General features: G+C 41.3%; 1 protein-coding gene across 1 annotated transcript in view; it reads left to right on the top strand.

The window, feature by feature from the left end:
- Nucleotides 1-14161, top strand: part of LOC126190780 (dnaJ homolog subfamily C member 13) — a 362669-nt gene that overhangs the window by 125193 nt on the left and 223315 nt on the right. The window contains exons 11-12 of the mRNA XM_049931321.1: nucleotides 11348-11602; nucleotides 11743-11925. Coding sequence (XP_049787278.1) covers nucleotides 11348-11602; nucleotides 11743-11925 — 438 coding nt within the window. The remainder of the gene's footprint in view (nucleotides 1-11347; nucleotides 11603-11742; nucleotides 11926-14161) is intronic.

Below are 14161 nucleotides of genomic sequence, written 5' to 3'. Positions count from 1 at the left end.
ACTTAGAGGAAGCCTTCTTGGTTACCCAGGCCTACCAACCCAAAGTTTGGTACAGATTTATTGATGACATCTTCATGACTCACAGTGAAGAAGAACTCCAGAATTTCCTCTCAAACCTCAACTCCTTTGGTTCCATCAGATTCACCTTGTCCTACTCCAAATCCCATGCCACTTTCCTTGACATTGACCTCCATTTGTCCAATGGCCAGCTTCACACGTCCGTCCACATCAAACCCACCAACAAGCAACAGTACCTCCATTATGACAGCTGCCACCCATTCCATATCAAACGGTCCCTTCCCTACAGCCTAGGTCTTCGTGGCAAATGAATATGCTCCAGTCCGGAATCCCTGAACCATTACACCAACAATCTGAAAACAGCTTTCGCATCCCGCAACTACCCTCCCGACCTGGTACAGAAGCAAATAACCAGAGCCACTTCCTCATCCCTTCAAGCCCAGAACCTCCCACAGAAGAACCACAAAAGTGCCCCACTTGTGACAGGATACTTTCCGGGACTGGATCAGACTCTGAATGTGGCTCTCCAGCAGGGATACGACTTCCTCAAATCATGCCCTGAAATGAGATCCATCCTTCATGAAATCCTCCCCACTCCACCAAGAGTGTCTTTCTGCCATCCACCTAACCTTCGTAACCTCTTAGTTCATCCCTATGAAATCCCCAAACCACCTTCCCTACCCTCTGGCTCCTACCCTTGTAACCACCCCCGGTGTAAAACCTGTCCCATGCACCCTCCCACCACCACCTACTCCAGTCCTGTAACCCGGAAGGTGTACACGATCAAAGGCAGAGCCACGTGTGAAAGCACCCACGTGATTCACCAGCTAATCTGCCTACACTGTGAAGCGTTCTATGTGGGAATGACCAGCAACAAACTGTCCATTCGCATGAATGGACACAGGCAGACAGTGTTTGTTGGTAATGAGGATCACCCTGTGGCTAAACATGCCTTGGTGCATGGCCAGCACATCTTGGCACAGTGTTACACCGTCCGGGTTATCTGGATACTTCCCACTAACACCAACCTGTCAGAACTCCGGAGATGGGAACTTGCCCTTCAGTATATCCTCTCTTCTCGTTATCCGCCAGGCCTCAACCTCCGCTAATTTCAAGTTGCCGTCGCTCATACCTCACCTGTCTTTCAACAACATCTTTGCCTCTGTACTTCCACCTCGACTGACATCTCTGCCAAAACTATTTGCCTTTACAAATGTCTGCTTGTGTCTGTGTATGTGTGGATGGATATGTGTGTGTGTGCGAGTGTATACCCATCCTTTTTTCCCCCTAAGGTAAGTCTTTCCGCTCCCGGGACTGGAATGACTCCTTACCCTCTGCCTTAAAACCCACATCCTTTCGTCTTTCCCTCTCCTTCCCTCTTTCCTGATGAGGCAACAGTTTGTTGCGAAAGCTTGAATTTTGTGTGTATGTTTGTGTTCGTTTGTGTGTCTGTCGACCTGCCAGCACTTTCATTTGGTAAGTCACATCATCTTTGTTTATATATATATATATATATATATATATATATATATATATATATATATATATATATATATATATAGCGCTGGCAGGTCGATAGACACACAAACATACACACAAAAATCTAGCTTGAAAGACAAAAGGATATGGGTTTTAAGGGAGAGGGTAAGGAGTCATTCCAATCCCGGGAGCGGAAAGACTTACCTTAGGGGGAAAAAAGGACAGGTATACACTCGCGCACACACACACATATCCAACCGCATATACACAGACACAAGCAGACATTTGAAATTTGAAATGTCTGCTTGTGTCTGTGTATATGCGGATGGATATGTGTGTGTGTGCGCGCGCGAGTGTATACCTGTCCTTTTTTCCCCCTAAGGTAAGTCTTTCCGCTCCCGGGATTGGAATGACTCCTTACCCTCTCCCTTAAAACCCATATCCTTTTGTCTTTCCTTCTCCTTCCCTCTTTCCTGACGAGGCAACCGTTGGTTGCGAAAGCTAGATTTTTGTGTGTATGTTTGTGTTTGTTTGTGTGTCTATCGACCTGCCAGCGCTTTTGTTTGGTAAGTCTCATCATCTTTCTTTTTATATATATATATATAATAGAGGGAAACATTCCACGTGGGAAAAATATATTTAAAAAGAAAGATGATGAGACTTACCAAACAAAAGCGCTGGCAGGTCGATAGACACACAAACAAACACAAACATACACACAAAATTCTAGCTTTCGCAACCAACGGTTGCCTCATCAGGAAAGAGGGAAGGAGAGGGAAAGACAAAAGGATTTGGGTCTGTAACCCAAATACATTGGTGTATATGCGGATGGATATGTGGTGTGTGCGAGTGTATACCTGTCCTTTTTTCCCCCTAAGGTAAGTCTTTCCGCTCCCGGGATTGGAATGACTCCTTACCCTCTCCCTAAAACCCAAATCCTTTTGTCTTTCCCTCTCCTTCCCTCTTTCCTGACGAGGCAACCGTTGGTTGCGAAAGCTAGAATTTTGTGTGTATGTTTGTGTTTGTTTGTGTGTCTATCTACCTGCCAGCGCTTTTGTTTGGTAAGTCTCATCATCTTTCTTTATATATATATATATATATATATATATATATATATATATATATAATATGAACTTATTACCCTGTGCTGTACTGTTCTAGAACTGATGTGAACAGATACACAAACAGTGAGATTACGAACATTATTCTTGAAGCACTAGAATGTAGTGCTCCAGGTGTGGGCTGATGGTATCCAGAACATTTCTTGGTGTCATGGAGATGATGCAGAAGCGGAATTGGCAGATGCTCGAAAATAGATGAAAATTATGCTTGCAAAGTTTCAAGAACCAGCTTTAAATGCTGAATTTAGGAATATACTGCCACCTCCTGCATATCAGTCCTGCAGGGCCATGAGGAAAAAAATAGACTAATTACAGCACGCACAGAGGTGTTTAAGTAGTCATTCTTCCCTTGTTCTGAACGTAAATGGTGCTGGGAGAAGCACTGATAACTGGTACAGTGGGAAGTACTCTGCCAGGCACTTCACAGTGGTTTAGAGTCTGTGGATGTAATTGTAGTCAGAGTAGGTGTTTGAGAAGATTTAAAAGATAACACCCAGCTTCCATGCTTTAGTGCATTGTTCTTTCATACCAATGTACAATAAAATGTAACTGTCCTCGTAACCACTGGCATGTATTAGCCCTCGAATATCATCAGTGCTTTTTATTTCTTTTTCTTTTTGCAGTCCTTTCCTATGCTGCAAAATGTGTCGAGCCTTGCTCTTTGCTCTTTTCTCTTATGTAAGAATGATAATATTTGTCTGAATCGGTTGCGGGACATCATTTTGGGAAATATCGGTGTGTCTATCAACGGACTCGTTGACCAATAATCGTCAATCCTTGCCTTTTTTTTTTTACATTTCCCATAAGGATAGCAAGCCCTTGTACACCATAATTTACCCAAACTAGCAAAAACTTCATTTTTTTTTCAGTTAGTCTCTTGTTAGTACACTGTTCCCTCTTTCTCAATCACTTAACTTTGCAGACATATTTAATAAAATATCTGTTCCACCCTTTCTGAATTTCTCGTTCCATCATTAACTTATTGTTACCTAAACAAAATGCCAACAGAATGCAAGAGATGCCAAAGTGCTTTCGCCAGCCACTACGCGATACTATGCTCGCGACACCGCTGTGGTGTCGTGGGCCACTGAGCGATACCATGCACACGACACCACTTTGGTGTCACTGGCTGTTGACTGCTATTTCATGCACAACACCAATGTGGTGTAACCGGACGGCATAGTGTTAATTGATTTAATCAGTTGTTCAGTTTTTATAGGGTCTTGTGAAGCTTTGAGCCACTCACAAACTTCAGAAATGGTAGGTCTCTTCTTTGTTACTGATGGTATAGTTTCAAAATCTGCATGTTGCCTTCATCTGTTCCACTCCTCCTCTGTAAGTGCCATAAATGGTATGTTGATTCATACGTCTAATGGTTGAAGTAAGCTAGTTTGCTTTCCTGGAATGAGAGCTAACTGAGTTTTCAGTTCATTCGGTCTATTTTTGACATGTTCTGTTCTGTGAGACTGAAACTGTTTGCATACTAACAGGGCAGGTTCTTGAGTAAGGCTAAACCAATTACTTTCTATCCACAATCTCATTCCTCTTCCGCCAATCCAGCCTTTATGGTGAACATAGACAAATACTCCTTTCAGCAATTGCTCCTGAGAAAGCATCTTCTTTTTCAAAATCAAAAGTATTGGAAATTTTGTCCCATCAGCACAGTGGGATAAAATAACAGTGCATTGAGTCTTTTTCATTCCATGATGTTTTAACAGCAATGCTTTTTGTGCCCTTGGAACCGATAGTTCTGTTAGAAGACACATCAAAGGTTAGTGGCGTTTCCAGTTTGTGAAAGTTCAAACTTTTCTCATTTCCTTGCATTAATGACAAATAGATTTAAACAGTTTGTTCATCTTACTTGGCTGGCATCTTCTGTGATATTTTTGTCTTGGTCTGCAGACAAAGAGAATACCTCTTCATTAATCTTGAACACCATGCTGTTGTCGAGTAGTCAGTGATCCCTTTGTTAGGGGATATTGCTTTCACTTGATGAATGATCATTTTTGTAGAAACTGAAGTTACCACTTGTCTGTTCTCTAAAATCCAAATACTGAGTTCTGCTTCAAGTTTTGGTCAATTGACAGTTCCACTTCTCAGAGTATGTTTACTTTGAGGAGCTTTCTTTAAAACACCTTTCTGATTCAGCTGCGTTCCTACCATTGTTTTCAATTGTAAGTGACCCGAAATGCCTCTCTGCTGCACTGTTCCATGCTGCTTACATGCTCTAGTGTAACAATGCAGTTTTTCAGCCATAGTTTGCAAATAAAACTACGATAAAGGTGTGACACAAGTGGATCTTCACACTAAGCACAACAATAACTGAAATTTGAATGAGCGTACCTTATCTTGATACCGGTATATATGAAGCACACAGTTCGTGGACCTTATGTCGGAGGAAAAAGTGAGTCTTATAGGCTGGCAAATACTGTATGTAGTACTTTGATTTCAGATTGTTGTGTACTATTTTTACAGGTAGTTTACATGTAGTTCATTTAACACCATACACTCACAGCCTTGGAATTTAAGTTAGATACCCTTTAATTTTTCCATGCCTTTACTTTTGCTCTTCCCCCTCATTATCCCCAGTTGCAGCGGAGAAGGGAGGAGGAGGAGGAGGAGGAGGAGGAGGAATGAAGAAGATGTGAATTTACAGTGATTTATTTATTGGAAAATTACTATTTTCTTCCTTTATGATTGATAAAGATGTATTGTTCATGTTGAGGGCACTCAGATTCAATTCCTTTTATGTGTTTTTAGCATGGTATTATTGATGGTTGTCAGTTTTTATTTCCTTCAGCTCAGAACTACAATAACTGTGCTTATAACCTCTGAATTTTCAAGTGGTATTATGTGGTAAATTCCTTGATAATATTTTTGCACCGTTTCATGTTGCTGTGAATTACATGTAGTCATTATTTAAATGAAAATACATTTCTTCTATCCGAGAGGTCTCACCTGACCAATGGCATTGTTATTACAAGCCTATGAATGGTATTATTATTATTTCTTTCTTTTCTCAGACGTTATGTCTGGTCAAAAATGGAAAGTGACGTGGACCTTGATCAAGTGTGACTTCCTTTTCACTGTACGGTATATGTTAAATTGCATTTAGGAACTTTCGGGTAATTGAACATATATCAATAATTACGGAATTTTGTAGTTGTGTATATAAGTTTGGATGTAGCTGTATTGCATTGATGTACTGGTGGATATTGTGTGGTATGACTCCTGTAGTTGATAGTATAATTGGTATAATGTCAACTTTATCTTGATGCCACATGTCCTTGACTTCCTCAGCCAGTTGGATGTATTTTTCAATTTTTTCTCCTGTTTTCTTTTGTATATTTGTTGTATTGGGTATGGATATTTCGATTAGTTGTGTTAATTTCTTCTTTTTATTGGTGAGTATGATGTCAGGTTTGTTATGTGGTGTTGTTTTATCTGTTATAATGGTTCTGTTGAAGTATAATTTGTATTCATAATTCTCCAGTACATTTTGTGGTGCCTACTTGTATGTGGGAACGTGTTGTTTTATAAGTTTATGTTGTAAGGCAAGCTGTTGTTGTATTATTTTTGCTACATTGTCATGTCTTCTGAGGTATTCTGTATTTGCTAGTATTGTACATCCGCTTGTGATGTGGTCTACTGTTTCTATTTGTTTGCAAAGTCTGCATTTATCTGTTGTGGTATTGGGATCTTTAATAATATGCTTGCTGTAATATCTGGTGTTTATTGTTTGATCCTGTATTGCAGTCATGAATCCTTCCGTCTCACTGTATATATTGCCGTTTCTTAGCCATGTGTTGGATGCGTCTTGATCTATGTGTGGCTGTGTTAGATGATACGGGTGCTTGCCGTGTAGTGTTTTCTTTTTCCAATTTACTTTCTTCGTATCTGTTGATGTTATGTGATCTAAAGGGTTGTAGAAGTGGTTATGAAATTGCAATGGTGTAGCTGATGTATTTATATGAGTGATTGCTTTGTGTATTTTGCTAGTTTCTGCTTGTTCTAGAAAGAATTTTCTTAAATTGTTTACCTGTCCATAATGTAGGTTTTTTTATATCGATAAATCCCCTTCCTCCTTCCTTTCTGCGTAATGTGAATCTTTCTGTTGCTGAATGTATGTGATGTATTCTATATTTGTGGCATTGTGATCGTGTAAGTGTATTGAGTGCTTCTAGGTCTGTGTTACTCCATTTCACTACTCCAAATGAGTAGGTCAATATTGGTATAGCATAAGTATTTATAGCTTTTGTCTTGTTTCTTGCTGTCAATTCTGTTTTCAGTATTTTTGTTAGTCTTTGTCTATATTTTTCTTTTAGTTCTTCTTTAATATTTGTATTATCTATTCCTATTTTTTGTCTGTATCCTAGGTATTTATAGGCATCTGTTTTTTCCATCGCTTCTATGCAGTCGTTGTGGTTATCCAATATGTAATCTTCTTGTTTAGTGTGTTTGCCCTTGACTATGCTATTTTTCTTACATTTGTCTGTCCCAAAAGCCATATTTATATCATTGCTGAATACTTCTGTTATCTTTAGTAATTGGTTGAGTTGTTGATTTGTTGCTGCCAGTAGTTTTAGATCATCCATGTATAGCAAATGTGTGATTTTGTGTGGGTATGTTCCAGTAATATTGTATCCATAATTTTTATTATTTAGCATGTTGGATAGTGGGTTCAGAGCAAGGCAGAACCAGAAAGGACTTATTATTATTATTATTATTATTATTATTATTATTATTATTGGTATTGGAAGGGGGGCGGGGTGACAGACAGCATGAATAATGTTGGAAAAACCATCCTGGATTTTGCGTGATTGGTTTAGGCAGGCCATGGTATGGATTAATCAGTGAGCTAAAATTTAGATATACAGTAGAACTACAGGTATCTGAAATCTGGCTATCTGAATTGATGATCATCCAAATTGCAAAATAATGATTCTGACTGAGTGCGCTATTGTCCTTAGCTCTGTGACGTTAGTGTAGGCACAGCGTGAACATTATTGTGATGAGGAGTCACAGTCGCCAGGTGACCGGCCCAGCCCACCTGTTACTGTTCCTTTTGATTACTAGTTAGTCTGTGTGTTGTGGACCTACTGACTGTACGCATTGTTTTGTTTGTGAGTGCATTCCATTGTTCACTGTAGCATCCAAAAGAAAACATGTTGTGTTATCAGTGGCAGATAAACTAAAAATTATAGAGCAGTCATAGAAAGGAGCTACAGGCAAATAGTTGGTTGAGATGTGCGGTGCTGAACAAGCAGTGATTTCAGACATTAACAGGAACAAACTTATGCTTTTAAACTTCATGTTAGTGCTTGAAAACAAAGATGGAAGTCCTTCAAGAAAAAGAATGAAGGCAGCAGCAAACAAAAAATTTAGAATTTGCTGTTTTAAAGTGATTTTTGCAGCAACGTTCTGTGGGAAACCCAATTTCAGGTCCGATTCTTTGTGAGAAAGCTAAGATTGTAGCTCAGGAGTTGTTCATCCTTCAAAGCAAATAACAGCTGGCTAAGAAATTTTAAGTGCAGGTTTGGTGTCCATGAATTAGATTAAAGTGGTGAGAAGTTGTCAACAGACTCCAAAGCTGCAGAAGATTTTATTGAAAAATTTAAAGTTGTAGCAGACTCCTACAATTCTGAGCTTTTGTACAACACTGAGGAGACCGGTCTTGTTTGGAAAGCTCTGCTGAAACCACTTTAGCATCTAAAAGGGAGTGTAGTGCTAGAGAATATGAAGATAATAAAGACCGTGTTATGGTGCTTACCTGTGTAAACTCTGCAGAAAGCCATAAAATACCCCTTCCGTTGCCTGGGGAGTAAAAAACAACCCAAGGCTTGGATGACTGCAGAAGTGAAAAAGCAACAAAAATCTCTTGGAAAAGAGGCAATAAATTGCTTTTGATTGTTGATAATGCACCAGCTCATCCCACAGGAGAATTGTTGTAGAGATGGAATGGCCAGTTTACAACAGTCTTTTTACCACCAAATGTCACAAGCTTGCCATAACCACAGGACCAGTCTGTTATCAAAACCATGAAATGCCATTACAAAAGGCAACTTCTACGGAAACTTTTGGTAAAGAGTGAAGACAAAGGTGGTGTGTTGGGTGGCCACAAAAAAGTAAATTTGAAAGATTGCGCTTACATGGTTGTGGAAGCTTGGAACTTGGTTAAGGCGGCCACATTAAAATATATGTTGAAGAAGTTGAAAGGCATACCAACCAAAGAAGAGAAGGAAAAAGAGAAGAAGGAAAGAGATGCTCAAGAAAAGGGAATGGAAGAGACTGGAGATGATGAGGATGACATGTTACTTGAGGAATTAAGAAATTTGTGGATATTCAGAAGTTAGTGCTGAAGATACAGCAGAATGGATGGTGTGTGATTCGTCAGACCCTGGGTTTCAAATTCTAAATGATGGTGACATTATTGAAAGTGTCAGAGCAGAAAGTGTCGAGCAAGAAGATGGCCTTAATGTGAACGTGGAAGCAGACACAGCAAGCATTTGCCAGCCTTGAAGCTGCATTGATTTGTATGGAGTATCAACCCAAGTATGACCAGATGCAACTTTTCACTGTGCACAACTTGGCTGCCCAGGAACATATGAAGACAGTCAAACAGCTTGCTTTGACTGAGATGTTCAGCAAGCAATGGCTCTCAGCACCTATACGGTGCAGTACCACTATATAACTTGTACGTAAAAGTGGTGCATTTTCATTTTAATTAATTAAAACCTTTTTTCCTTTAAAAATATATTTTCTCCCATTTTCAACATAAAATACACTCCTGGAAATGGAAAAAAGAACACATTGACACCGGTGTGTCAGACCCACCATACTTGCTCCGGACACTGCGAGAGGGCTGTACAAGCAATGATCACACGCACGGCACAGCGGACACACCAGGAACCGCGGTGTTGGCCGTCGAATGGCGCTAGCTGCGCAGCATTTGTGCACCGCCTCCGTCAGTGTCAGCCAGTTTGCCGTGGCATACGGAGCTCCATAGCAGTCTTTAACACTGGTAGCATGCCGCGACAGCGTGGACGTGAACCGTATGTGCAGTTGACGGACTTTGAGCGAGGGCGTATAGTGGGCATGTGGGAGGCCGGGTAGACGTACCGCCGAATTGCTCAACACGTGGGGCGTGAGGTCTCCACAGTACATCGATGTTGTCGCCAGTGGTCGGCGGAAGGTGCACGTGCCCGTCAACCTGGGACCGGACCGCAGCGACGCACGGATGCACGCCAAGACCGTAGGATCCTACGCAGTGCCGTAGGGGACCGCACCGCCACTTCCCAGCAAATTAGGGACACTGTTGCTCCTGGGGTATCGGCGAGGACCATTCTCAACCGTCTCCATGAAGCTGTGCTACGGTCCCGCGCACCGTTAGGCCGTCTTCCGCTCGCGCCCCAACATCGTGCAGCCCGCCTCCAGTGGTGTCGCGACAGGCGTGAATGGAGGGACGAATGGAGACGTGTCGTCTTCAGCGATGAGAGTCGCTTCTGCCTTGGTGCCAATGATGGTCGTATGCGTGTTTGGCGCCGTGCAGGTGAGCGCCACAATCAGGACTGCATATGACCGAGGCACACAGGGCCAACACCCGGCATCATGGTGTGGGGAGCGATCTCCTACACTGGCCGTACACCACTGGTGATCGTCGGGGGGACACTGAATAGTGCACGGTACATCCAAACCATCATCGAACCCATCGTTCTACCATTCCTAGACCGGCAAGAGAACTTGCTGTTCCAACAGGACAATGCACGTCCGCATGTATCCTGTGCCACCCAACGTGCTGTAGAAGGTGTAAGTCAACTACCCTGGCCAGCAAGATCTCCGGATCTGTCCCCCATTGAGCATGTTTGGGACTGGATGAAGCGTCGTCTCACGCGGTCTGCATGTCCAGCACGAACGCTGGTCCAACTGAGGCGCCAGGTGGAAATGGCATGGCAAGCCGTTCCACAGGACTACATCCAGCATCTCTACGATCGTCTCCATGGGAGAATAGCAGCCTGCATTGTTGCGAAAGGTGGATATACACTGTACTAGTGCCGACATTGTGCATGCTCTGTTGCCTGTGTCTATGTGCCTGTGGTTCTGTCAGTGTGATCATGTGATGTATCTGACCCCAGGAATGTGTCAATAAAGTTTCCCCTTCCTGGGACAATGAATTCACGGTGTTCTTATTTCAATTTCCAGGAGTGTACATAATTACAGTAATTAAAATGTGTAGACACCTTATTTTTTCGAAAAACACCCAATGACTTGAATTTTTGATTATCTGAATGGGTCCAGTCCCAATTAATTCAGATAAGTGGTGTTCTACTGTACCTCTTTCTAAATACCATTCCATTGTACTGCATTTTGCTGCATTCTCATGTGATGATTGCAGAACTTGATGTATTTCCATTTTCGTTAGAAGAAGATTAAGTATACCATTATACTGTATGTGGAAGCCTGACTCAGGAAGGTGCTAGCAGTTAACTTAAGAAACTGGTACAACTCTCTACAATTTAGGGACTGAAGATACCTATGCCAAATAATATCATAGATATTGTGTTAATTATTATAGTTCTATTTGTTTTTAGTTGCTTAAATTTCAGTTCATGTGATTTTTTTATGCACATCATGTCTTCATCAGTGTATGACCTCAAATGTACTATTGATCAAGTTTGTCCATTGTCGAAATATGTGAAGATGTTTTATTCATGTAGCGTACATTTTGACAGCATCCATCATTAGCTATTGTGAAGGGTGCTGGCCTGGTAATGAGAGCAGTTATAGAAGAAGGCGATGCAGAGGTGTCAGCAAAGATGCAAGATCTCGCCTTGGCGGAGGGTGCTCTGCCACGGCACTTGCTGACTGCTCTCTTCACCCAAGGCTCTGATGGCCGCCTTCTTACTCATCGACAATTGTCACGACATCTTGTTGGCCTGTGGGTTACTGGTCACCCCACAGCCATGGGGCTACTCAAAAGAATTATGGTAAGATTTAAAAAACATGAATTTTATGGTATTGAGGTGATAAATTAAGTTAGTGCATCAGCGTACATAATGTTCTGCAAGAATTTAAAGATTATTCTTGATATGTTTTATGCACAATGTTCTTAAAAAGAATTTTACAGCCTGCAGGGTTGTTAACGTACTTGGACTCTGAAGATAAGGTACCTGCAACAGCAATAGAACAGGAACACCTTAATACAAGAGATAACTTGAAAATTGCTCTGGACCATGCAAACAAGAACCGCCGAGGCCCTCACTGGATGGCCATAGAAAGACAGATACGTTTTGTGGAGAAGCAAGTTGAGGTCAGAAATGAATTATATTTATTACCATTATATAGTGGGGAACATTTATTTTTTAGATTTATACATAATGGAAGGAATAAAGCATTATTAACTCTGAAAGCTAGCATAATGCATGTACCTCTATGTGTATCTGTTGACTGTATTGGCATTTCTCTTGAAGGAAATTACTGAGCAGAATATTGAGACACACACACACACACACACACACACACACACACACACACACACACACACACCACACACACACACCAATTATTTTCAGATAATGGTTTTTAATACGACATGTGGTTTGAAGGGAAAAGCAAATGACAAGGGTTAAGTTCGTACATGGATACTGTAGTTCATAATGTACTACCTAATGGGAAAGACCAAGATTCATGTCTTGGTCCACATAAAAGTTTAACTTGTCACAATTTTACGTGACCCCTTTTTTTATTTGGTGTAGCTAATTTGTTGCGTCTTCCAATGCTATATTCTGTATTATTCTGTATTTTTTTGTAGACTTTTGTTCTCATAATAGATTGAGTTAGTGTCATCCTGGGATCTGAGTGACCTGCCTCTCTTTTTCAGCTTCCCAAGTGCAGACCTCTCTCCTCCCCTAGGAGGGCATTATTAACTCTGAAAGCTAGCATAATGCATGTACCTCTATGTGTATCTGTTGACTGTACTGGCATTTCTCTTGAAGGAAATTACTGAGCAGAATATTGAGACAATATTCCTTTTGATTAAAAGTAATTGACTTACCTTAAATATGTGTAAACTTTTAATGTGGAGTCCTGACAGTCACTTGTTATGAAAATGGCATGAGAGGCTTACTCCAGCATGACAGCCCTGCTGTTTACCTGAGAAGCAAGTAGTGGAATGTGGTTTTGGGTTACAAAACAGAAGTGTTGGGTTTGGGGAGACGAATCTGAATACTTAAAAGTTGGTTTCTTACGCGCACACGAGTGTATATCAAAACCACTGCGTAGCAGAATTTGGGGACCAAAGTAAAGTTAATAGATGCCAGTTTCTTTTTAAGAATGTCAAAGGGAGGTCTTTGGTGAAATATGGTTGTGAAAAAAGTAAATGTAACAACTTACCATATAGTTGAGGCATTGAGTGATTAATTATTACATAAACAAAACTGAAAATTACTGTGCTTTTGGAAGAATTTTTCACGTGCGCGCACACATGCACACACTTGCATAGCTGTATTGCTCCAGCTGAATACATTGTGCTGCCATGCAGCTTGACAGGGGATAACAGCTGGGAGGAAGAGGGTGCAGACACACAGGATAGGAATTTGGCACTGTTGAGCTCATTGTAGCTGCAGGCTGAGAGAGTTGTGTGCAGTATCAAATGGCATGGAAGAATGTGTATGGAGGGAGATGCAGAACAGAAGAAGAGGGAGGACTACAGAGCAGTAGTTGTGAGTGCTATATGAGAAGGAAGTATGGGGATGGGTGGAGGTGGTATGAGGCAGTGGTTAGCAGAGTATACAGGGGGGCCAAATAAGGAGAAATTGTCAGGATACTGAAATGGCAAGCATTTGTAGACAGTTTAAATGAAAAATGAGAGTTAATAGGTAAGATTGTCATTTATTATCTGTGACAGAATACATGGACCATGGCTAGGATGGCTAGGAGTGGCGTACATTCTGCCAACTACTTCGAGGAGCCATCAAAGCTGAGCTGAGGTGGACCGCCACCCGTGCAGTAGCTTGGCAGGGCTGTGATTGTTAATTGGTGTGGTTAGATAGATGCTGAAAAACAGGGTGAGGGCCGACATAGTAGCAGAGGATTTGACGGCTGTTTTTCATTTGCAGGTTAAAACTCTGAATGAGATGTTCCACATCACCATTTGAGGAAGGATTGAACAGAAGTGTAACCATGGAGCAAAGTTAACAGTGGGGGTTACAAAAATGTTTCCATTAAACCTTTTTTTTAAAAAATAAACTTGGAGTAACTTCCCTGAATTGGTGCCTCTGGTTTCTTGGGGTAACAAAACAATAGGTAGATTGCATCCATGGAACAGCAGGGCAGAGCGGCTGTGGTAGTGCAGCAGCACTCCTCACAACAGTTTGAAATCCGGGACTATGACTGAGCTCAGTTGTCTGTAATGGTGGCAGGGCGGGTATTGATGTGTGCCTTGGGGGTATGTCTTAATATAGGGTATCCTTGTTAATCAAGGCTATAAAATCTAAAACACAAACAGTAGTAAACACTTGTTTTGTAGTACTAAATATTTACAGCCT

Source organism: Schistocerca cancellata, chromosome 6, assembly GCF_023864275.1.
Source record: "Schistocerca cancellata isolate TAMUIC-IGC-003103 chromosome 6, iqSchCanc2.1, whole genome shotgun sequence".
NCBI classification, from domain to species: domain Eukaryota; kingdom Metazoa; phylum Arthropoda; class Insecta; order Orthoptera; family Acrididae; genus Schistocerca; species Schistocerca cancellata.
The sequence above is the reverse complement of the archived record's forward strand: the minus strand, read 5'-3'. Positions and strand labels throughout refer to the sequence as shown.